General features: G+C 51.5%; 2 protein-coding genes across 6 annotated transcripts in view; one reads left to right on the forward strand and one right to left on the reverse strand.

Moving 5' to 3' along the window:
• The window catches only part of Fam198a (family with sequence similarity 198 member A), a 31,858-nt gene extending 27,695 nt beyond the window's left edge, over window positions 1–4,163 (forward strand). For 2 of the 3 annotated variants that reach the window (XM_005348136.3, XM_026778960.1), the window contains 3 exons: window positions 1,166–1,288; window positions 2,986–3,089; window positions 3,657–4,163. In XM_005348136.3, coding sequence (XP_005348193.2) covers window positions 1,166–1,288; window positions 2,986–3,089; window positions 3,657–3,864 — 435 coding nt within the window. In that variant the 3' untranslated portion in view covers window positions 3,865–4,163. Of the gene's footprint in view, window positions 1–1,165; window positions 1,289–2,985; window positions 3,090–3,656 lie in introns of those variants that run through there. The other variant, XM_026778961.1, reaches the window with a different exon arrangement.
• Window positions 4,164–6,915: 2,752 nt separating this feature from the next.
• Pomgnt2 (protein O-linked mannose N-acetylglucosaminyltransferase 2 (beta 1,4-)) lies at window positions 6,916–21,590 on the reverse strand. 3 transcript variants are annotated; one of them, XM_026779363.1, is made up of 3 exons: window positions 21,482–21,590; window positions 18,824–19,099; window positions 6,916–9,144 (listed from the first exon to the last, which is right to left on the reverse strand). In XM_026779363.1, the coding sequence occupies exon 3, from the start codon at window positions 9,037–9,039 to the stop codon at window positions 7,297–7,299; it is 1,743 nt and encodes a 580-aa protein (XP_026635164.1). In that variant the 5' UTR covers window positions 9,040–9,144; window positions 18,824–19,099; window positions 21,482–21,590; the 3' UTR covers window positions 6,916–7,296. The 3 variants fall into 3 exon arrangements, with proteins under 3 accessions (XP_026635164.1, XP_005348195.1, XP_005348196.1); XM_005348138.2 differs by lacking the exon at window positions 18,824–19,099; XM_005348139.2 differs by lacking the exons at window positions 18,824–19,099; window positions 21,482–21,590 and adding an exon at window positions 9,434–9,592.
• Between the last annotated feature and the right edge of the window lie 2,634 nt (window positions 21,591–24,224).

A 24,224-nucleotide genomic window follows, 5' to 3' on the forward strand; every position in this document is an offset into this window, starting at 1 on the left:
CTGGGAAATCAGGGAAGAGGGAGAGAGGGGAGCCTGGGGAATCAGGGAGGAGGAAAAAGGGAGCATGGAGAATCAGGGAGGAGGGAGAGGGGAACCTGGGAGATCAGGGAGGAGGGAGGGGGAGCTGGGGAATCAGGGAGGAGGGAGAGGGAAGCCTAGGGAATCAGGGAGGAGGGAGAGGGGAGCTGTGGTCGGGGAAGCCTGGGTCCATCTGCACTGTGTGACTGACAGTCTAGGGGCGATTGGTGAGGCCAGCAGAGACAGCAGGGAAGGAGACTCTCAAGAAGGGAGTCTGGGTGCTTCTGTGCAGTGTGCATGCCCGAATAGCCCACGGCCTCTCTGGGATACTGCCCTGCCTCCTTGAAGAGTAGCAAGCGTGAGCCACTCACAGAGATCAAGAAATCCCCACCATTGCTCATCACGGATTGATTGTTTTGGTCTTAAGTCTCGTTAATTAAGGCTGAAGGGGAGACGGTACCAGAGAATCCAGGACCATCACCCTGTGACTGTGGACGCAGCAGCAAGCACAGGAGGTGGCCACAGGTGCATGGCTATGACCTGTCGTTGCTGCTCAGTCAGGCAGGCTAGGGACCTGGTTCAGCTTTTGTGGGCCCCACCTTCCTTCTCCCCCTTCCCATATGCTGCCCACCTTGTCCACAGATGGGGGACCCAACCTATGCTTCAACAACTTCAACTCCCACTGTGTGTTCTCCTTTATGACCTGGGATGTGTCTGAGCTCAGGGTGAGGAGGAAATGAAGCAGAGGTGGCCATGACGGCTGGCCATCTGAGTGACAGTCCTTTATATACCGGCTAACTCTGTACGTCTGACACCATCGGGTCATGGTTGGTTCTGAAGTTTCAGGATAGAAGGCTGGCTCTGGCAGCCTTGACCGACTAGGCTTGGCCACCCTTCCTAACGGTGCAGAGAGAAGCGGACAGAGAGGCCCTGTGACCCTGAGCTTATCTTCAGGATACTGATGTGCGCTTCAGACTTAAACAGAAAGAATTGGGGCAGATTCCCCCTTTGAGCTGGACACCAGTGCAGCGCTGACGAGCACAGTCGGCCCAGACAGCCCCTGAATACTGTTCTGAGCAGCCCTGGACTCAGGTGGGCTTGATAGTGGGTCTGGAGAAGACAGGTACCATGCCAGCCTTCTCCACAGGTCCATGACCGCCTGGATCGCTACTGCTGCGGCTTTGAGCCCGAGCCCTCAGACCCCTGTGTGGAAGAGGGGCTTCGAGAGAAATGTCAGAACCCAGAAGAGCTGCGGCTGGTGCACATCCTGGTACGTTTCTTCTGCATGCACAGTGCCTTGCGGTGTGAGCACTGGGTACACCTCTCTCCTGCATGTACAGTGCCTTACCGCGTGAGCACTGGGTATGCCCCTCTCCTGCGGAGGATGCTCTTGGTGACCAGACACGGGTTGCCCAGTCTTTTCTTTTGTCAGCAAACTTTGTCTTAAATAATACTCCTAGGAGCCAAATATATAAAACAGGCCAAATGGATACTGAGAATTCAGCTGAGGTGGGGTGTGTGTGATCCTGTTTTCACTGCTCCTCAAGACGCTCCGGGGAACTTTGAGGTCTTTTAGAGGCAGAGTTTGATAATTGGGCTCTGAGTGGTAGGAAGAAGAGGCTGAGCTTTCTAGGAATGGCTACGGAAAGTAGCATAGAAGTCTGGAGAATGTGTGGGAACGGTGTGCAGGCCAGAGGAGATGGCCTCTTTTTGCCAAATACCAGAATTTAAAGGTGTGTATGTGTTTCCATGAGCACATGCATGTGGAGGCCAGAGGCTGACACCTTTAGTTTTTGAGACAGGGTCTCTTGCTGAACTTGGAGCTTGCCAATTCAGCGAGACTGGCCTTTAGCCCTAGGGACCCACCCCTCTGTGTTCCTCAGCGCTGGGACTGCAGGAACACATAACCTCCCCTGGCTTTTCTTACGAGGTTCTGAGTTTTCAGGTTCTCATGAATGAATGGAAGCCCATTACTCCCTGAGCCATCTCCCCAGCCCCATACTGTATTTTTTTTAAGTACTAGAGAATTCTGTCTTACATGTTTTAGTGTGGAAAGGATTTGAGAGATGCCGAAGAATCACGCCTGTGTGTGATATGGCTTTGTTGTAGAATATTATTTTAAGGTGTGTGACTTTTGTTTCTGCTGCACTTGTTTAACTCTGTGAAGCTGTGGTACTGTGCCTAATAAAGAGCTGAACGGCCAATAGTGAGGCAGGAGAAGAACAGGTGGGACAGCCAGGCAGAGAGCATAAATATGAGGAAAAATATGGGAGAGAAAGCATCTAAGAAGGAGAAAGGAAGGAGAGAGGAAGGAGGGGCCAGCCACACAGCCAGAGGCAGAGTAAGAAGGAAAGAGAAGATAGGCAGGAATAGGGAAAGATAAAAGCCCCAAGGTCAAAGATAGCTGGGATAATTTAAGAAAAGCTGGCAAGAAACAAGCTAAGATTGGGCACTCATAACTAAGAATAAGCCTCCAATGGGGTTTAATTGGGAGCTAGGTCAAAAGACTAAAGAGCCAAAAGAGTAAAACACCACATAACATGGCATGAAGCTTCAGACCTAAGGAACACATCTTCTTTCTTTTGCGCCTGCCGGTTCAGTTCCCCCCCCATGCTCCTGACCCCACTATACCAGGAACCCACCCCCTTGCCTTGCAATTTAGAAGGTGGAGTTATGGCTCACTGCTATGGGTTCAGGTCTGAGTTTACCCCAGTTGCTTATTAGCTGTGTGACCTTGTGTAAACTGCTTAACAACCCTTAAGCCTTATGCCTCCTAAGGCTGCTGGGAGGACCCACAGAGATGGCACCCAGTGCTGGTGTAGAATGAGCCCTTGACCATGGGACCATGTGAATACATGGGGTCATTGAGGCACAGACAGCTGAGAATGCCCTTGAAATGGACAGAGTGGGACCACTTACACTCTGCCCTTACCAATGGCTGCCCCTGTCCCATCTTCTTCCCCTGAGGTCCGGAGCAGTGATCCATCTCGTTTGGTGTTCATAGACAATGCCGGTAATCTCCAGCAACCTGAGGACAAGCTGAACTTTCGGCTGCTGGAAGGCATCGATGGGTGAGGATCCCCGGCATTGGCAGAGTTTGGGGGGATAAGGCTTGAGGGCCCTCTGTAGACTATGGAACGGTTAACTAAATCTCAGAGGGCTAAAGTCCATCAGATCCAAGCTGGACCTGGGTCTGCAGAGACTGAGGAGGACTGACAGGGGCCACAGGAATGGGGTCTGTCCCAGTATCCAGAGGGCTTCTGGCTCCTGCACAAGACCAGCTGCCCTCCCTCAGTTTGTGAAGGCTAGCTCATCCTGGACCTAGGTGAAAGAGCTAGCCTGGGGACCTGCTGTTGTTCACTCTCAGTAGGCAGCTCAGCCTTCTCAGGGCCTTTTGGGGCCCTGAGGTAGATTTGTTCTCCAGGCTTCACCATTGGATGGGGTCCATCCGAGAGCACTACCGTCTGCTCTCAGGACACAGCAGGTCACAGACTCCTCTGACAAGGGGCTAGCAGGCACAGACCTGCCATTTCCCTGGCTGGCTGTGCTGAGTTCCCCGGGGGTGGGGGAGTTGAGGGCTCACACTTCGTGGAGACTCTGAGCTCACTTGTGCCTTTCCTTCCCTGCTTCGGCCCCAGGTTTCCTGAGTCCGTTGTGAAGGTTCTTGCATCAGGGTGTCTACAGAACCTGCTGCTCAAGTCGCTGCAGATGGACCAGGTGTTCTGGGAGAGCCAAGGCGGAGCCAGAGGTCTGAAGCACGCCCTTGAGACACTGGAGGGGCGAGGACAGGTCCTGCTGAGACACATTCAGAGGCACAACCTCACGCTGTTTGGGGACACGCTGTGAGTCCACCTCTGTCTGGGCAGAGCACACCCTGCTGGAAGACTTCCCATGATGTAAGCCTGAGCTGGTGAGTGTGCTTCCCATTGGCAGTATTTCCTTGACACAGTTGCCCATCCCAGGCAAATGGGGAAAGTCAGAAGCTGGAGGAGCCTACGGCATCATGGGATGGATGGCTCACCTGCTGAGATGGACTGGCGCCTTCAACAGCGCATTCCTGTCTGAATTCCCAGCTCTGGCTATTTACTCCAATGCAGCAATAAACATGTTTAAGAATGTTCTGTGAGCCGTTCCCTGCATGTGTACATGCAGTACTGTGTGTGTGTGTGTGTGCGTGCGGAGGTATGTAAGTAATGAACCTGGAACATCATGCATACTAGGCAAGTACTCTACCAACTGAACTATATGTCCAACCACAGAAGCCTATTTTAAGATTCATTTTTTTTTTAAATTTATTTTTAAGTGCATGGGTGTCTTGCCTGCCTAAATATTTTTGCTCCATGTGCGTACCTGGTGACTGCAGAGGCCAGAGAGGGTGCCAGACCCCTAGGACTTGACTTACAGGCAATTATGGACTGCCATGTGGGTGGTGAGAATTGAACCTGGGTCCTCTGTAAGAGCAACCAGTGTTCTTAGTAACTGAGCCATCTCTCCAGCCCCTAATTTTTATTTTTATTTTTGTGTGTGTGTGTGCATGCCACATGTGTGCAGGTGTGAACTGGAGTTACAGGGGGTTGTGAGCTGCCTGGTATGGGTGCTGGGAACTGAACTCTGTAATCTTCCACAAGAGTAACAAATGCTCTTAACCATTGAGCCATCTTTCCAGTGGCAACAGGGAGGAGGCTGCTATTAAAACCGAATTTCCCTTCTTATTGTAGGAATGATCATATCAGGTTAGCCGGCTTCCCCGTGTGAGACATCTGCCCTTCCTTGGTGGCACGTTAGACTTTTGACTCTGAGCTGCATATACTCAGCCCCTGCTGTTACCCTCGTCTGTTTCCTCAGTCTGCCATCTATGGCTTGACTCTGTCTTCTGCAAAGTCGGAAACTAATTCTATGTAGTCAGATTGGTTCGTTTTTGCCCGTCAGTCTCCCAGGGTTGCTGCCTTCTCAGGCTGCTGCCCCTTCAGATCGCTCCTTCTTCTTTACTATTTGTATGAAATTCGCATGTGAGGGTGGGAGGTGTAATTCAAGTTTCCTTGCCCCAGATTCTGTTCAAGAGTATTCAGTTCCCACTGATCTGAAGGCACACCCTTATCAGATAAGCTTCCAGGAACACAGAGGCCCACTCAGGAACTGTACTGTATTCTGCCAATAGGGTTTCTCAACTCCCCGCTTCAACAGGACACTGTTCTAATCAAAGTTACTTTATTCTGTCTGGTAGCACAAGTATCCACTTAAATATTTATTTTATTTTGTGTGTTCTGTCTGCATGTATGTCTGTACCACAGGCATGCAATGCCCACAGAAGCCAGGAGAGGTCACTGCATCCTCTGGAACTGGAGTTACAGATAACCAAGGTGCCTCAGGAGTGCTGGTAACTGCAGCTGGGTCCTCTGGGAGAGCAGCTGGTGCTTTTACTGCTGAGAAATATTTCTAGCCCTTCAGATAAATATTTGTACGAGTCTTTAAGGGGAAAATCAAATTTTCCTCCTCATTTATGGTGGTATGTGACCTTCATTGTTTTTTGGGGAAGACGGTTGAGTGACAGCTACAGCAATGTCTATATCTTACTCCTGACTTTAATGAGAGCATGCCTATGTCTCCCAGTTGACTTCAATCAGCGAGAGTGCATGACCACGCACGACCCAGGTCAAAGGTGACTTTATGGATATCCCGAAGTGGGCCCATGTTCCCTTCACAGCCCTGTTCCTAGCCCACTGTGTCATCTCCCTTGACAATCAAAATGAAAGCGCTGGGTACTCACTGCCAACTTTGCTTCCTGCTGTCCAAGACTTGCCAAGGCTATCTCCCTCTGAGCTGTCAGCTCAAGGTGACTCCTAAGGCCACCCCCAAATACAGGCAATTGCCCCTCTGTTAGTTTACCACCAATGCTAGATGATAAACCCCTACAGCTGAAGACACCAAACATCTGTCCCAGGACAGAGACATCAAGTTGGAAGTGGAAGCTTCCTCCCCGCTCGCCAACCCTCATATTAATATAAAGTGTTATTCCTCCCCCAGAACCCTACATAACAACAGTTTTACTTGGCGGCAGCCTCTATGTGCAAAACCAACCAGCCAGGCAAGATGCGCCTACTGATATGATAGCGTCAGGTCTGTCACGGGGCAACAGCTGCTCTCTGATTGGCTCTGAGGCCCACTCCACAGGTTGGGTAGTATAAATAACCTGTTAGAAGCCTGTGGTCGGGTAGGTCATGGGCATCAATGGGGAAGCTACTGCTGTTGTTTCATGGATGTGACACACCATGAAACTGTCGTCTTTCACGCCTGTGGACCAGGGCTGCCATCAGCTTTGGGAGGGCTTCCTTTTGCGGTGGCCAGCGGTACCTGGAGACTGATGCCTGGTTAAAGTGCTGGGGATAAGCAACTGTCGGATGCCCATCTATGGGGCATCGACCTCAGTCTCTCCAGGGAACACCATGAAAGTGGCAATAATGACGGAGGGGATGTGGGACACCGACTTCTGGGCGTTCCTGACCTCACAGCAGCTGCAGCGACCAACACAAAATGGGGTCCAGCTCTACCCCATCATGGAAGTGGGATGAGCTCATGGGCCTCACCCTTCACTGAGGATTATAGTTAGTGGATGAAGGGAGACATTTTCTTCAGTTGGGTGTCGATGGCAAGGCCTGTGCAAACAAACCCTCTTCTGTGTGCTTCTAGGAAACCCTAACAAAACTCATTGGCTCAAATAAATACACAAAAGGACATGAAAATAGGGGTGGGCTGGATAGGAAAGGGTCAGGAGGAAGGGGAACAGGAAAGTTTAACAGGGTGAACGGATTGGAATGTACCGTATATATGCACGAAAATGTCACATAAAACCCATTACGAGGTATAACTCATACGCTAATATGAATTAAAGACTTGGCCATAGATGTTCATCATTTAATGACTGGCCCAAATACACCTGTCACTCGGCTACAGGTGAAATTCAGAGACCATCTGCCTAGCCCACCAACCACACGACCACGGTTTCTAGAAGCCAGGACCCGTACCATGACCACGGCAGGAGACAGCAGATTAGCAAGAGCTGATCCCTGGGACCTACGGTGCCTCCTCCTCACCACAAAGAAATTCCCCTCAGAGTGGCAGAAGGGGAGGGCACCACCTCTTTAGGGCCCCTGGGAGAAGGCCTAGCCCAGGCCCACTCAATAAATAGGTAAGTCATCACCACGGTTGCCAGCAGGGCTGTGGACCTGGGAGAGCTGACCGCCAAGGCCGCCCTCCTGAGGCCTGGCCGCGGCCTACTGGCTACGTGTTGCACACCAGTACATCTGCGAAAGGTCCCAGGAGGCTCCTGTTGAAGATGCAGCGGACCCACACCAGGTAGGTGGTGAAAGGTTTGATGTTCTCCGTGAAGGTGTGGTTCTGCAGGGTCAGCATGTACGGCGTGTACGTGTTCTCACCTTGCTCCTGCAGCCACACCTCATACTTCACCTCCTTCACTTTAAGGAACCTGAGGTTCCACGGCATCTGCCAGGACACAGACAGGTGGGCCTCGGTGGCGCCCTGCACAGACGCCTGGCATCGAGCCTCCTGCACCTTGCCTGGGTACAGGCTGAATGCCCACTTCTGCCTCCGCGGTCCCGGCCGGCCCTTCACCACACGCTGAATGGATTGTATGAGGGACGGGATATCCACTCTAGTGTCCTGGTAGATTCGGAAGAGCCACTCTGGGTTCCGGCAACAGAGATGCCGGGGGACCTCTCGGCTCTGGAGGATGCGGGCCTGCTCAGCCCGGTCCAGGTGGGTGATGCCCCCTTGGTCCCAGGGACGCTCGGGGTGCGTGACTGTATTCTCCCGTATCATGTTTCTCCAGGCTACATACTGCAGGTCCATGCCAGGCAGGGTGGCCAGAGTCTTGTAGGGGGTGTAGTGGTCAGGATTGACAGCATAGGGGAAGAGCTCAACCACGGTGGCCCCACGGGGCAGGAAGAGGGCCGTGACCAGCTGGGCGCCGTGCATGCTGACTAGCATGGAGGCGTTGCTGACCAGCCGCACCACGTCTGCAAAGCTGTGGTCCTCCAGCGACACCGTCACCGTCTTCATCTGGAACTCTTGCGCTAGCTCCAGCAACAGCTCCGCCTCGTTCAGGATGAGTCTGTTCTGGGTGCGACTGAAGACCAGAATGTATTCCTCGCCCAGAGGCGCCCCCGTGTGGCTCACGTTCAGCTTTTCGGTCATGAACCGCGTGAACTGCCGGATCTCGTGGCCAGAGACGAGGATGTTGGCCTTTGGGCCTTGGGGCTGGACAAAGCCATACTGGTACCAGGTGGTGACCTTGGACAGGCCCACAAAAGCGTGGGAGAAGCAGAGCAAACGGCCCAGCGACTTGAGCTGCGAACGTAGCAGCGGCTGCTTGGGGCTAAGGAGTTTGTACAGGTCAAAGTGGGCGCCCTCGCCCCAACCCTCCATGAAGAAGAGCCGGGCTTCTTGGGCCAGGCCGGGGAACTGCCTCAGCGTGTAGAAGAGGGGGAGCAGGTCGTCATGGAAGACGTGCATGAGGTTATCGGGGTTGAAGCGGTTGGTGATGAGGGCCACATCGGGCACAAAAACTGGCTTTGGCAAGAAGCGCAGGGCTCCAGCAGGCAGCTCCACAAAGTTGAAGTACTGGGCGTTATGGTCCTCCACGGTGGACAGGTCCAAGAGCGCGGGCTGGAAGCGCCGGGTGCCCAGATTGGGCAGCATCATGGATGAGTTGCCATGGAAAAAGATGAACTCTTCGATCTCATTGGAGTAACAGAGCCACTTGAAGCGACAGATGCGATCCGTGTGGGTGCGGCCTGTGCACACCATCTGGGTACCACCCTCCATGAGGATCTGCAGGGCCTTTGGGTAGTCAACCCTCATTCCTGAGACCGGGTCCAGGGACTGCTGTCCAAGGGCCAGCTCTTCCTCTAGGGCGGCTGCGTGCTCGCGCAGGCGCACATGCTTCCACAGGACGGCAGCCAGCACGGACACCAGGAGGGCATTGAGCACCGCAGAGAGGTGCATCCTATAGTCACCAGCGGGTCTTAGGGAGATGACGATTGCTGGGCGGTGCCACAGCCAGGTGGGCTTCACGCATCCATCCCTCTGTGTCGGAGGACAAGGAAAAGCCTGTGGAGGGAGAGAGAGAGGAGTCAACCTAGCCAGGCACCTCAGCACACGCCCGCCGTGCATTCCGGCCACAGCGGCTTCAGCAAAGCTCCCTGGTAATGAGTCTCACTAAAAAGCAGTTGTGAAATAAAGTCACAAGTCCTAGGCTGTTTAAATCTCGTGTGTGTTTTCACGGGCACATGTGTGCACGTGTGCTTGGAGACCAGAGGCCAACATCACGTGTCTTTCCTTGACTGCTCTACACCTTGTATTTTTGGGACAGGGTATCTGTAGTGAACCCGGTACTCACTGATTCGGCGAGACTGGCTGGCCAGTGATCTCCGGGATCCTCTTGTCTGTCCCAGTGCCAGCATTTAGAGGTAAGTAGATTACTGAGTCATCTCGCCAGCCCCAGGGGCCATTTGTTTAGATGAGTTACCCTTCTGCTCACACCAGCGTGACTCGGCTGCAGAGCTGGGAGGAGGAAGATGGCTTTTCAGCAGGATGAGCAGCCCGTGTGCTAAGTAGCATCCTCCCTTTCAGCAGGAGCAGCTGCCAGGATCTGTTCTACTTTACCATAAAGTACCACGTGGTTTCAATAGCCTCTGAGTATGCCAGAGGAGAACCCTTACAGGCTCGAGCTATGACGGAAGAACTACCACCACCAGAGCTCTGCAGAACTTTAGCAAGGTTCAGGTTTGGGGCCAACATCTGTCTCCAAACAGAACCCCTTCTATTTGGGATGGTATGGTCGTTAGACAGCGCCAGTACCGAGGCACATTCAAGGCCAGGTACATTCCTTCACTTGGTCCGGGTGGCCTTTCTTTTGGGACTCAGGCACTCTAGAGAAAGCACGCATTCGGCAGCCCTGTTGCAGGCTTTGGGGTCAGCAGTGGTCACTGCTTCAAATCCTAGTCCTGGCACCCAAACATTTTCTGATGTACACAGGAGCCATTTCGTTCAGTTAAGATCCCCAACAGGTGAGGCCCCCAGTGCAGGAAGTGGAAAGGGCTGGGACACCTGATGAAGGGCCACACGAACCATGTGCATTCCGAAGCAGCCCGGGTACACTGCTGCCAAGGCTGGCCAGAGCGAGGCAGCCACTGTCCCTTCCCATCAATACTACCTGAGACAGGGTTTTAAACCTGAGCACCAGAATCTTTCCAAAGAAGACAGGCCAGCCAGTGAACATGGCCAGAAGTCACCTGTCCGAGGCACCCTAGCCTGGACCTCCAGGTTAAGTCAGCATAGGGTGCTCACCTCCACCTATGGCCGTTCTTCCTAAGGGTTCCTCGGTGTGTGCACACTTCTCTGAGCCACCTGCTGAGTCTCCTGGGACCCAGACGAGGCAGAGACACATGGCTCTCAGGGTGTGGAGAGCTCACCTCTGGAGCCCTGGCCCAAGCCAGTGACATGCTGCCAAGAGGGACCAATCAGACTGAGGGGAAGCCAGTTCGTGTTCCTACTCAAGGGGCAGGAGGAAAGGGATGTCCCCTGGCTGCCAGTGCCAACCACGAGCAACCTGGCTGGAGAGTACAGACAGTATGCTAAAGATGGCACAGCAGGGAACCCTGGTGATGGTTTCCAAGTCTGCTGTGAGAGAGATTTCTGCATCTTTGAAGCCGGACTGAATTGTGGCTCTGGCTTCTCACAGATAAGCACAAGCCAGGAGGGCACAGCTTTCTGAGTGATGTGCTCAGTAGAATGATGCCACATCCATTTCCCTGTGGACCCCCTAACGTGCATATATAAAACTGTCTCCCTAAGACACCCCCCAATCTCACACAGCAAACCAACCACCTAGAGACTCAGCAGCTTGACACGAGTGCCCTCTGCTGGACAGAAGCAGAACTGCGACAGTCTAAGTTGAAAGTGGGAGACAAAGGGAGACAGGACTTTGGCTGTTTCTAGTTAGATGTGAGCACCCATCCCACGGCCTGCCAACATGGCACTGGTAGAGGGCAGAACAGACACAGACTGTTCCACAGAATTCACTGGGCACGTCAGGGTCTCGTGTTACCCTTTGATGACGGACCTGCCGAACCGCGTGGTCTCAAGCACGGGGTGGGGTGGACTGACTGGGTTTCAGCCAACTTTGTCACTTATAGTCAGGCAGCCTGAATCATGGCTGAGCGACAGGAACCTAGTGCTGGAACCGTGACACCTTGATTAGCAGCCCACGCTTCTCCTTGCTGGAACTGTGGGGCAGCCATGGCTATGTTGGCTTGACCTTTCTGACTGCCTTCCCTCCCTACTCTCTTAGGTGAACTGGGGTGGAGGACGAACAACAGACTTGCTCTTCATCCTTGCTTTAAATATCCTGGGGGTCTTATAGTGGAGTCCCCATTTTGTCACCGTGGAGGAGCCAAGGTGAGGGGCAGCCAGTGATCACCACAAAATCCTTCCCGTCTTTCCCATATTTTCCTGCATCATCCCTCCCCTACCCCAACTTCGCTGTAGGACCCTACTTAAGCCAGCAAGACCAAAAGTTTTGGAAGAATCAGATGGAGGCAGGGGCCACCTGGGAAGCATATTTGTCTCCATCCGTTGTCCCTAAAAACCTATGCTGGTTCTTTAGGACCTGTAGGTGAGCATGCTGTGAGGACCGAAGGAGACACCCCACCTTCTAAGCCCCAGAAATGCCCAGAGCCTCCCATCAGATGGGGTCTGGTCAGGATGGAGGGGCTGTGATGATGGACAATTCACAGTGAAGGAAGAGCCTGCTGTCTGTGGACCGGAGAGGGCCCTCGAGCCGGGTCCTGCTCAGTGTCTTAGCGTTTGTAGCACTTACGACAGCTACACCTAACACCCTGCCTGTACCACACCAGGCTCTCAATAGAAAAATGAACCCCAATTTGGCAAAAGTCCCTCCCAGCCTACATGTAAGAAATCTATACCTGTGTAAGTCTCCCAGACTGCTGGCTGGGGTGGGTGTGACTTCTCCCTGCAGGAAGGAGGTAAGTCCAAAGAAGGAGAAGGAGGCCAAGTTCCCTGCAGTTTTCCCCAGCCAGGTCTTGCTATGGAGACAGTTTAAAAGCAAGCCTGGCTGAGGGCAGAGAAGTTCGGAAGGGCCAGCTCCAATCTCAACACTACTCTGAACTTCAAATGGACTCTGTGATCCTGTCCCTCCCTCAGCAGAAGTAGTTTCTGGGGCACCTCCCCTGCTCTGCTGTGGGGGATGGAGAGGACTGTAAATAAACTTGTGTGACTAGTGTGTAAACATGTGAAGGTGTGTGTTCACACGTGTGCACACGCCTGTGGAGGCCACTGGCGGACAAGCTCTCCACCTTGCTCTTTTTAGATGCTATGTATGTCTATCTGCATGTATGTCTGTCTTCATGTATTTCTGTTCATCTGCATGTCTGTCTGCATGTATGTCTGTCTACATGTATGTCTGTTTGTCTGTCTGTTCATCCTATGAGCACCTGGTGCCCTTGGAGGCCAGAAAAGGGCACCCAATGCCCGGGAACTGGAGTCATAGGTGGTTGTGAGTCGCCAAGTGGGAACTGAGAACCAAACTTGGGTCCTAAGAGCAACAAGTGCTTTTAACCACTGAGCCATCTCTCCAACCCCACCTTATTGGGGGGGGGGAATCTCTTAACCTGGAGCTCACCAATTTGGCTAGCCTGGCTTGGCTGGCCAGCAAGCTCCAGGGATCTTCTTGTGTGGCTCCCATCCCTCGGCCCCAGCACTGGGGTTACGGATGTCATAAGTCACCATGCATGGCTTTTAATGTGGGTGCTGAGAATTCAAATTTGGGTTACCTTACTCAAGGGACCCAGACCCCTAGAAATAACGCAGAAAAGACGTTTACTATGGAAGGAAGGCACAGCACCAAAGGCTTGAGCTGGGTCATTTTCAGTCCCTTTCCCTGTTGTGGGGACCCAAGAGAGAGGCCTTCTTTCCAGGAGAGGTGAGATGCCCAGGTGAGGCAGAGTGTATGAGACAGACCGATCCTCCATCCAGAAAGAAGTCAGGCTCTTGAGACCCTGTGGGCAACTCAACAGGATCTGGAATCACCATGGAGACGAAACATACCTGCTGAGGCTGGAACTGTGTCCTCAAGCCTTTCATGGGGGGGGGGGGCAGGCCCAGCACTGAAGGTGATAACACCAGCACGCTGTGCTAGCATCAGAGGGATGGAGCCAGCCCACAGTGCTGAGCCACACGGTTGGGGGGGGGGTGTCGGAGCGAGTGAACCTGATTGTCTGCTCCTCTCACAAGTCAGTGTGTGTGTGCGTACATATATATATATATATGTGTGTGTGTGTGTGTGTGTGTATGTGTGTGTGTGTGTGCTGTTGTGTATATGCACATGTAAATTTATGCCTAAAGATACGTAATTTTATGTGTTATATTGAGTGTGTGCATTTTTATGGAACAGAATCCAAAATCTTAAGAGAATGCCAGATGGGCAATGAGCTCTGCATTGGCCAAGTCAGTGCATGTGTCAGACAAGAAGGACAAATGACCTCCATGACCTCCGAGTTCTCCCTGAGCCTTAGAGCCCGTGATACCCGATGTGATGTGTAGTGGTCACGGCAAGGCATGGAGGAGCACTAAACCTGCTGGGTACGAGGTGGCCATCACCGCATCCCATCCTCCTCCCTGCAGACATCAGGGAGGTGAGCCGTTGGTAGGGAATGCAGCTTCCTGTCAATTTTCCTCTGATGACCCCTCTGCTTTACGGCACCACATGGCCACCCAGCCTGGCTTCCCAAGGGGCTAGCCCATAATAGTCCCCAGAGGAGGAGCCAGGTCAGGTGGGTACAGAAGCTCACAGCCTGGGCTGGTTCCTTTTCCTCTTCAAACCTCTCTCTTCATCTAGGGACTTGGGCGCTGTCTGTCTGCTGTTACAGTTAGAAACCTTAACGGAAGTGTGGTCGGAAGAATTCAGTTTAGTGGCTCAGCCAGAACAGAGCTTGACAGAGCGAGATTCTATGTGCACAAAAGCCCTTAAATACAGGCAGGCATACGGATGCTGACACGTCCAACAGCCCGGCAGTGAGGGTGAGATCTCGTGCTGACAGGACCAACCATCAGTCTGGACGTCAAGCATGGGCAAGGCTCCGTTTCCTGAATGCCCCGACCAGTCCCAGCCCACCCCATGAGTCTCAACATCTGATATGGAGAAAGCACCCCAGGATTCCTAGTCAGGCCACAAATCATAGATCAGGAGCCAACAGGGAAAGTAAAGTCAGGACAGACCCATGACCTGCTCCAGGGCCTGGGGTAGGGGAGGGGACAGTTAGAGCTCAGCTTGCTGAGAGCTTGGCAGGACCACAGTTGCCATAGGCTGCAACACTAACCACCATAGGCTGGTGGCTTAAGTAGCAAACTTACCTCCTTACAGTCCTGGAGGCAGAGGTCCCGCATTAGAGATGCTGGGCCCTGGGGAACACAGTTCCGCTTCTCACAGGACTCCTCTGAATCCCACAGATAAACCGTGACAAGCCCTAATCTGTAATGGCAACTGTACAAACTGAAGATGGGACAGGGCGACCGGCCTCCCACCAAGCTCTGGTCCAGAGGTGGCAGCGCCAGCACCTGAGCTCCAGCTGCTGGACTGTCAGAAACAGCTGTTCACCTGTTGTGCTCCGTAAAAGCAGGGCTGTTAACAAGAGGGTCTGCCAGCTCCTGCTGGGCTAGGCTTGCACAAGATCCCGAGACCCAGTCCAGGAGGGGTGGTGGCAAGGTTTCACACTAACATTACAGCCATCTGACTTTTAGAAGCTGTTCAGATTTGTAGCTGAAATGGTATAATCCTTACTTTGAGACCGAGAAGTGTTTTTGGCCTGGACGCAGCATGTGTTTATCAGCACTGAGCTTTGGATGTCCCCACAGATCTGAGTGGGTAAACTCAAACCTACTCCACAAGGCCAGGCTGGACGACCTCTTCCAACCTCCTCCACCTTCCTGTTTACCAGGTAGTTAGTTACATGATGGCTGTATGTGCACCAAAACTACGTATGAGCCTAAGGCCGAGAAAACCTGCACATTTAAAGCACACTGGAGTATCTGGGAAGGGAATCAATCCTTCAGTAAGACGCAGGCAGCCCAAGCACCCTTGTAACACTTAGCAGTTAGCTACAAAGGTATACTGAGCAGCTCAGAGGTGCTGGGTTCCCCTGGAGCTGGAGTAACAAACATGAGTGTGTCTGTCAGCAGACCTGGCCGGGATCGGAACTCGGATCCTCTGTGAGAGCAGAGCGGGATCTAACCACTGAACTATCTCTCCGGCCTTCCTTCACCTAGGAAACATCCTCTTGAACTCAGAGCTGGAGCTGTGAGCCCTGTATCAGCAGCTGATGTGGCAATGAATGAGCTTCAGCTCCTGAAGGAAAAGCTCCAGAGGCCCAAGTTCCTTTGCTCTGTGGTGTGAAGGGTGATGAGCCCGGCCCTGCTTGTGCAGACTGAGCCGGAGGTGCTCTCAGCCTCCCCTGCTGGCCTGCGACCCTCTCACCAGGTATGGCTCCCTGGTGATACAAACATCCGCTCACAGCCTGGCGTCCACCTTCTTAGCAAGAATGAGTCACTGGAAGCCAACTTGATCTCCTCTCTGGGGTCAGAGCAGCACCACCGTGTGGTCACACAAAGGGTTGCAGACGAGACACAAGGCACTAGGAATAGGATATTACAAGTTCCTAAGGTGAAACCACAGGGGAGGGGGAGAGATCTCAAATTGTTATTGCTTTTTTGTTTTTTGAGACAGGGTTTTTCTGTATAGCCCCGGATTCCCTGGAACTCTCTATGTTGGTCAGGCTGGCCTCATACTCAAAGATCCACCTGCCTCTGCCTCCCGAGTGCTGAGATTAAAGGCATGCGCCACCACTGCCTGGCTCAAAAACAATTCTTACTTACAGGGACTACCAAATATCCATGGACCCCAAAATATCCATGTCAGGCAGGACTTAGACCCCATGTGAGACAGAACCCATCAAGACTCCAGGAGATGCCCATGGTAGGAGAGACAGTTAAAAATACCAGAAAGTATGCCCAGCACACACAGTTATAACAAGAGACCCAAAGACACTCTGCCTAGAGGTGAGCGGGCGAGTTCTGGGCAAGGGCGTAGAGGGCTGTGAGTTGGTAGTGAATGCCCCATCCCTGTGTCCAGCTCTCCTGACCGTCCAGCAACCATGAGAACGCGAAGATTTGGAGTGCCTTGCCCACCTAAGCAGAACCCAAGCCACGCACAACTCAATGAGAACGTCACGCTTTGCCGTGGAGACGAGGCTGCCAGAGAAGCTGGCTTCACAGGGAAACATGCAAAGCCCTTTGTAGGCAAGCCACTTGGCGGGGGTCTGACATCCGGGGAATCTGCACCCCTGCCTTGGGTGATGACAGCCTCAGCCTGGGCTTCCCTTGGTCATCACTATGGTGTCACTCCCTACCTCCTCTGTCCTAATGATGATGACACTACTGTAGCTAACAGCCACTGGCTCGTCACTAGGGCCAGTGACAACCTCCTATTATATTACATTACATTACGTTATATTATATCATAGACAGTGAAAGAGAAGGGAGGGCATAAGGCTGCTCAAGCACACATGGACTTCAGGGTGGGACCCTGGCCCGTGGGGCGGCCCTAGTGTCTTCTGTCTCATAGGGAAACAACTTCAACTTGCAAAAGCTGCAGAGTATGGGAGCCCTCCCCTCCCCCATCTAGATTCTTCCCGTCGACACATTTATCACGCTCCATCACAAACTCTTTTCTGAACTATTTAAAAATAAGCTAAATGCCAGGTAGGGTGGCATATGCCCACAAGCCGGCATCTGTGAGTGCAGACGGGAGGATTTAAGACCAGCCTGGACACTCACCAAGGCCTTGTCTCAAAAACAACAGCAAACAAAATCGTTCTGGTGACGTCTTTCCTGACAGCCATAACTACAAGAAAGAACATTACTACTGTAAGAGAACAATGTTCTCTTATGTAATGCAATTAAGAAAATGAATATCGATGATACTGTTTTCTCCGTGGTCCTATGCTCTGTCCAAAATCCAGGCCAGGATGAAGTGGCAGATCCTTCACCTCTACCTGGGACAGCTTCTTGGTCTTTCCTGTGATCCTGATCGTTTCCTTAGAGTTTGTTTTTAAGTTAGAAGTGTTCTGCCTGCTTGTGTGTATGGCACCCATAGAGGAGAGGGTGTTGGAGAGTCTGGAACTACAGTCATGGATGGCTGTGAACTGCCACGTGGGTGCTGGGAATCAAACTCTGGCCATCTGCAGGGGAAACAAATGCTGTCGGCCTCCAGCCTTCTATCCAGCCCCAGCCTTGACAGTTTTTAAGCCAGATGGGTATTTCTAACATATGTCTCAATCCGGGTTTCTCTTTCTTACCAAGCTCAGGATATGCACTTCTGCCAGGAATCAGCCTGCACACTTGACCCCCAAGTTCACTCTGTGAATCTGAGAGACTTTACCCCGAGGCAGCCAGAAGGTTGCTTACTAAAAACTCTACCCTAGGTAGGACACTTTCAGGAACAAACCCCAACCCTGGGAAAAGTAAGACCCAAGAGCCCTGCAGGGCTCTAGAGTTTGCCTGAGGGGGAGGATGCAGTTCTTCTACTCATGTGGCCCACCGACGCATGATCCAGAATTCTTCGTGTTGGGCCTAGGAACCCAAGTTTTGATGCAACTTCTGGATGATTCCACCATGTGCTGAGTGTTGATGCAAAGTTCTGACACCACATGGTTCTGCAATCCTCTGAAGGAATTTCCATCCAGCCGCAAGGAAATGAGGGATCCAGTTGAGGAGTTACCACCCTGGTACTAAAGGCTAACTCTGCTAACATGGCATTCAAGCTGAAGTTCTAGGATAGCAAAGACCGTTCAGTTTCCAAGCTGGAAACTTTCTAGAAATATTGCCCCAACCTAATCCTTCCTGGGCAGACACCACTGCTTGTGGGGTGAAGTGGAGCAAAATGAGGCCGGGGAAGAGAAGGGTATTCTAAAGCGTGGGGCACTGGCAAGGCCAGTGAAAAGGATGAGCCTGGACAGCATCTCTAGGTCTTTATAACAGCTGCTGCCCTCACCGGCCTCAAAGCTCTGGAACCCAATCTAACTGTGGCCCCTTCTGAAGCCACCTGAGGACGTGCCACGATCCTTGCTCAAACCTCCATGGTAGGGCCCTGGGTATCGTTCGCCACTGGCAAGCTGGCAACCACAGAAAGCTTGCATTGCAATAGCAGCAATGGCAGGGGTGGGCAGGTAAAGGGTCCTGATCTCCATCCTGAGGAGATCAGGCTCAGGTCCACATGCACACTGCACGGCAAGAAGGGGCCTGCACCATTGAGGGTCTGATTTTCTGACAGACACACTGGGCCCGAGGGTGGGTACCAGAGAGAATGTGAGAAGCCATAGAAAGTGAAAGACTCATCCATGCCCAGCATGGTGCAAAGGGCCAGGTGCTGTCCTGAGCCTCGGTCCTTTCTTGGATGCCTCACAGAGCCTTCCAATGCAGGCCTGGGGGTTTATTTCTTTGCTTGGGGTTCATTTCTTTGCTTTCCTCTCCCCAACTTCCTTTGGTGGTGCTGCGGGCAGGGGCTCAAACTCAGGGCTTCCTATGTACTAGGCAAACCACTGAGCGACAACCCCAGCCCTTTATTTCCTCTTGATATGAGAAAATCTCACTTTAAGGGTAGGTTACATGCTTAAGGTCTTACAGCCCAAGCAAGGTCACCAGGTTGTGAACTCACCTGACTTCAAGGGTCATTTTTAAGTCCCGCAGCCGCGCGTCATCATGTCTGACTTGCTCTCCAGCGTTAGGTGAGCAGGGTAGAACCCAGAGCAGTGAGATTCATGACTCAGGAGCAGAGCAGATGTGGAAGGCCTGGGAAGCACAGACCCACAGGCCTTCCGTGGTAACTTAGCAACCCAGGGCTTCTAGCAGTAATTACTCTCTCCCCGCTGCCGTGCAGAGAGAACACCTGGCTGTGGCTGGCGGTTTAGGAAGCGATGGCCATTCTCTCATCCTAAAGAGAGAATGGGTAGCAAGCTGGGGTGACAGATATCCCCACCACCTTGGCGCTGGGCTGAGAAGGTTCAGACATCAAAACACAATTACAAAACCACTACCTTTTAGGACTAAAAGAGCCTTTGGAAATGAATTCTCCCAAGTCCTTATTTCACAAGTGAGGTCAGGCAGTCAGGTTGCATGTGGGCTCACCACAGGACTCCCTCACCAACCCATGCAGTCCAGGGGTGAGAGCTAAGGAGGCCTTCCCACAGGCTGCCTTTTCCTAACCCCTCACCTAATCTCACACAGGGGACCACCTCCTTCAGCATCACCACCAATGGGACAGCAAGACATGTGGAGCCAAGGTTCTAACCCAAAAGTGTTGCCAAGAGTCCACTGAAATACCAGAAATGCCCGCCGTGGGTCCTAACTAGGTTCCAGGGCAGCAGAGTCCACCGACAGCAGAAGAGAAAGGAACAGTGGCTCAATGAGAGATGCCAGGTGAGTTCCAGCCATTTCAAACCTCCACTTACTAGTCACTACTGTTTCACTGGGGGTGGGGCAGGTTTGTGGACTCTAAGAGCCAATGGAAGCAAACCACTGTGCCTACAATGATTCCCACAGCCAACTCTACCACAGCGAGATCAAAACCCGCTTGCTGATTCATGTGCCAAGCGCTCTGCGTCTGTGGTCTCATCCCCGCAACAAACCTAAAGTAGGTGAATGAACCCCAGTCACGCTGAAGGGCATATGCTGGGGACTGCTATATGGATCGTTCAATACTGCAGAGTTATTATGGGCTGGGGCTGATGCTCAAACTCAAGCCTGAACTGCAAAGCCATGGCCGCATCTCTGGAGTCTCCCTTCCCTTCCAATATCTCATCCAACTTGAAAAACCCTGGGGATCACTTTAGCAGTTCCCGAGGGAGAGTGTCCCTCCAGTAACCACGTTAAGGTGACTGATAAGGTCCCTTGGGAGTGCAGTACTGGGTAATTTAATATTCTGGCTCTCTCAATAGATCCTAAAAGTCTTTGCTTATCACTGCTATTTCAGAAAGCAAGAACCGGCTAACCTACCGCCCCAGCTACCAGGGAGGACGACGCAGGAGGATCATAGCCTTGGTGAGCCTGGGAAACAAAGCAAAGAGTAGAGCTGGAGGGCATATCTCAATCGTAGATCATTTGCCCTGCACGCATGAGGCTTCAATCTTCAGTATTGAAAAACAAACAAACCCCCTGAAGATGCTCCGACAGTCCAATGCACCAGGATGTCCACAGCCTCGTGAATCTGCTCACCGGCACTTCCTCTCCTCTGCTCCCTTCTGTAGGCCCCGGCGGCTCCAAGCTCAGAAGTGACCTGCCAGTCATCTCTGAGCATAAGAGACCTAATTTTTTCCTGGCTCTGTCATCACCCGGAACTCAGAGCCCTCACGTGAAAGAGTAGGCTGGTTGGGCTCCCTGATCCTGGCAGCCTAGGGGCAGCTGGTTTGTGGAAAAGACAGGACCTGGGGCTGGAACTCCAACCTTTCCTTCTCTACAGTTGCTCGGGACTGCTGCTAACCCAGACAGACAGCCCCGCCATCATTACCACCTGGAATCCTCACAGAAGTTCTGCAAAGGTTGGTTTTGTTTTTCTGTGTGTTTGTTTCCCGTTCTATTTTACAGAAGACAAAGGAGGAGACCAGAAAAGACTAGTGAGTTACTTCAGGGACAAGGCCGATAAAGGAGCCAAGATTTCAACGTCTAGCCCCCGAACAATCCAGATATGAAAAATGAACTGTGCTGGTATTATTACTCTGGCCCATAATCCTAAAGTCGTCCTTCCCAACAAGCTCTGGGGGCTGGCTGACATAAGGTCAGAGGATATTGGCTGCTCATCACTTGCGGAATGATTCTGGTAGGGGTCTCAAACTTTGACCCAGGACTCCCACCAATGACGAGAAGACGGGGTTCCTTCAGGCAAGCCCATCAGGGTCCTCCTTAGTGGCTCTCCCGGCATTGTCAAGCAGGCCAGACAAGCTCCTATCACCGATCGCCCGGCTGGTTCCATACGGAGCCCCAACCGCCGAAGGGTCAGCGACAGGCCGCCCCACGCACCGGTTTCAACGCAGCTGGCGCAGCCCAGGCCCCCTCTCTCACCTCCCCTTGCTCCACCTGTGCCAAATACGCACCATTCTTCCCCAGGCACCAGAACAACATGTGCGTCCCCGCTGTCAGCGGCAGTGAAGGCTCCAGCGAGGTCTGGAGTGCCACCGGGCCGGGCTGCACAGGCCCACCACCCCTCCAACCTCCGCGCCTGCTCCAGGCAGCGTCCACCGCCCTCGGTCCTGTGCAAGCCCGCCGGCCTCCCCTGCAAGCCCAGGGCCCGACACCAAGCCCAGCCCGGCCAGCACCTCACCTGAAGCCGGGCTTGGACCCCCGGGCCCAGCTGCGCCGCAGACCCCGCTGCCCACCTGACGCCCGGGTGTCGCAGGTGTCCACCGTGCGCCTGCCCTGCAGGAGAGCACACACGGGAGCCGGAGCGCGTGCGCGGACCGCGGGATCCGCCTCCCAGGCCTCGGCAGGGACACCCCTTCGGCTCGGGGAATCCTGGGAGTTGTAGTTTTTAAGCAATAGCAGCCTACAGGCTCCTAGAAGACCAGAAGCTTCTATGTGGTGTTCATTTTAACCAATCATGGGAGTTCTGATAAGTTTAGATGCAAGTTACACCAATATCCATACGTCACCTATTAGAGGAAAAATAAATCATACCTCGACATGCTTTTAAAATTCATGAAGGGACTGGAAATATGTCTCAGAAGTTGAGAGCTTATTGCTCTTCCAGAGGTCCTAGGCTCAATTCCCAGTACCCATGTCGGACAGCTCACAACCTCCTGCGACTCTAGATCCATGAAATCTGAAGTCCTCTTCTGACCTCTGAGGGCACCTGTGCTTGCTCATACACACACACACACACACACACACACACACACACACACACACACACGATACATACACGCACTGAAATAAATCATTAAAATATAAACAAGAAGGCAAGAAATATAAAGCAACAGGGAGTTCGCATGCAATTGGACCATCGCCACATCAGACCCTACCCCTCAAGGAAGAGGCTCAAGGGCAACCATCCTCAGTTGTTGGTTATCAGAACCCATGTGCCTCCATTTCTGGAGTCATGCATTTTTGCTCTCTTGACTTTTTGCTTCAAAACACGAAGATTTAAATTGCGCAGAGGCTGTCTTCGTCAGGTTTCTTTTGCTGTGAAGAGACACCATGAGCATAGCAGCAAGACTAGGAAAACGTTTAATCAGGGTGACCTGATTGCAGTTTCAGAGATTCAGTCCATCATCATCAGGGAGCATGGCAGTGTGCGGGCAGACATGGTGTTGGCTACGTCTTGATAAGAAGTCAACAGGAAGTGGGTGACACTGGGAGAAGCTTAAGCAAAGGAGACCTCAAAGCCTGCAGACAGTGAGGCACTTCCTTCAACAAGGCCACGCCTGCTTCAACAAGGTCGTACGTTGGGGTCAGAGGACAATTTTGTGGATCGTTTCTTCCCATCTTTATGTGAGTTCCAAGGATAGAACTCAGCAGTCCTTTGCGATCGTTCTCCACAGTGTGATTATTTTTAAGATGACAGTGCCCCTGTGCTGAGAGAGAAAGTTGGTAAATTTGTGCAGGGTAGTTTAGTAATAGTCTACACAGTTATGGAAGCTGCCATCAAGGTTTGATCTCTGTTGAGACAGAGAAACATGAAAGCATGTTAGGCTAGGAAGTCACATGATCATATTTTATTTCTTAAATTTTTATTGTAGCAATGTAGACTGTCTTTGATAGATAATTATAATTATAGATAGCTATAGTTATTGTTTTCTTTACTTGTGATAAAAGATAAATTAGATATAAAATTTTAGACTCACAAATAAATATTGTAATTGTAATTCTTGCTTGATACCTGTTTTGTTATATGTAATTTTATTATGTTGAAGTTAAAAGCTTCCTTTTTATTTAGACAAAAAAGGGGAGATGATGTGGGATTCCCCCTGTAAGCTATGAATATGTTTTATTACCCCTGTTTATAAGGAAACTGCTTTGGCCTGTGACAGGGCAGACTATAGCAAGGCAGGAAACCTAAGCAGAGACAGAGGAGAAAAGCAGGCAGAGTCAGGCAGATCCCATGCAGCTGCCCAACAAAACATGAACCTCATGGTAAAATATAAAATAATAGAAATGGATTAATATAAGATGTTAGAGTTAGCTACTAAGAAGACTGAGCTAATTGGCCAAAGAGTATGCAATTAATATTAAGCCTCAGAGTGGTTATTTTATAAGCAGCTTCAGGAAGAGGTTGGGGGAGAAAACCCTGCCCAGAGAGACCAGTGGGAAGAAAATATTTGTAGCAAGACATAACAAAATTTATCGTATCAGTTGTTAAATGGACAGGTCAGTGGTGTCAAATACATTGTAATGTAACCAACACCAGTTTCCAACTACAAATTTCCTTAATCTAGTAAAACAGAAACTCTGAAACCATTAGACAATGACTTCTCATTCTGTGAACACCCCACAGCACCAGGCAACCACCCTTTCACTGTCTGTGAACCTAACTACACTTTATGTCTCAGATAGCACAAGGCAGTATGTCCCTTCTAAAAATGACTTCATCATTTTATTTATTTATTGTAGTGTGAGTGCACACACACGTGTAAGAGTGTGTGCAGGAGTCACTTATATCTTTCACTATGTACGTCTTATGGATTGAATTTTGAACTCAGGGTTTTAGGCTTGACAGAAAGTGTGATAACTGACTCATAACATCTTTCTGGCCCAGTATTTGCTTTTTTTTGATTGCCTTATTTCTCCAAGTATAATGTCCTCAATGTTCAATATCAGAAGATTTAGAGGGTTTTGGTTGTTTGTTTTTGTTTTTGAGATAGAGTCTTACTATATAGTCCTGGTTGTCCTGAAACCTATTCTATAAATTAAACTGGCCTTGAACTCACATTTGGTTATGCTCCTGAGTGCTGAAATTAAAGGTATGTGCTTCAAGCCACGCTGATTTTTAAGATTTGAAAGATAAATGCCTAAGAAAACAATGATCTGTTGGGCAAAGAATGAATCAAGAAGTGAGGAGGAGTCTCAGA

This window comes from Microtus ochrogaster, chromosome 5, assembly GCF_000317375.1.
Source record: "Microtus ochrogaster isolate Prairie Vole_2 chromosome 5, MicOch1.0, whole genome shotgun sequence".
Lineage (NCBI taxonomy): Eukaryota > Metazoa > Chordata > Mammalia > Rodentia > Cricetidae > Microtus > Microtus ochrogaster.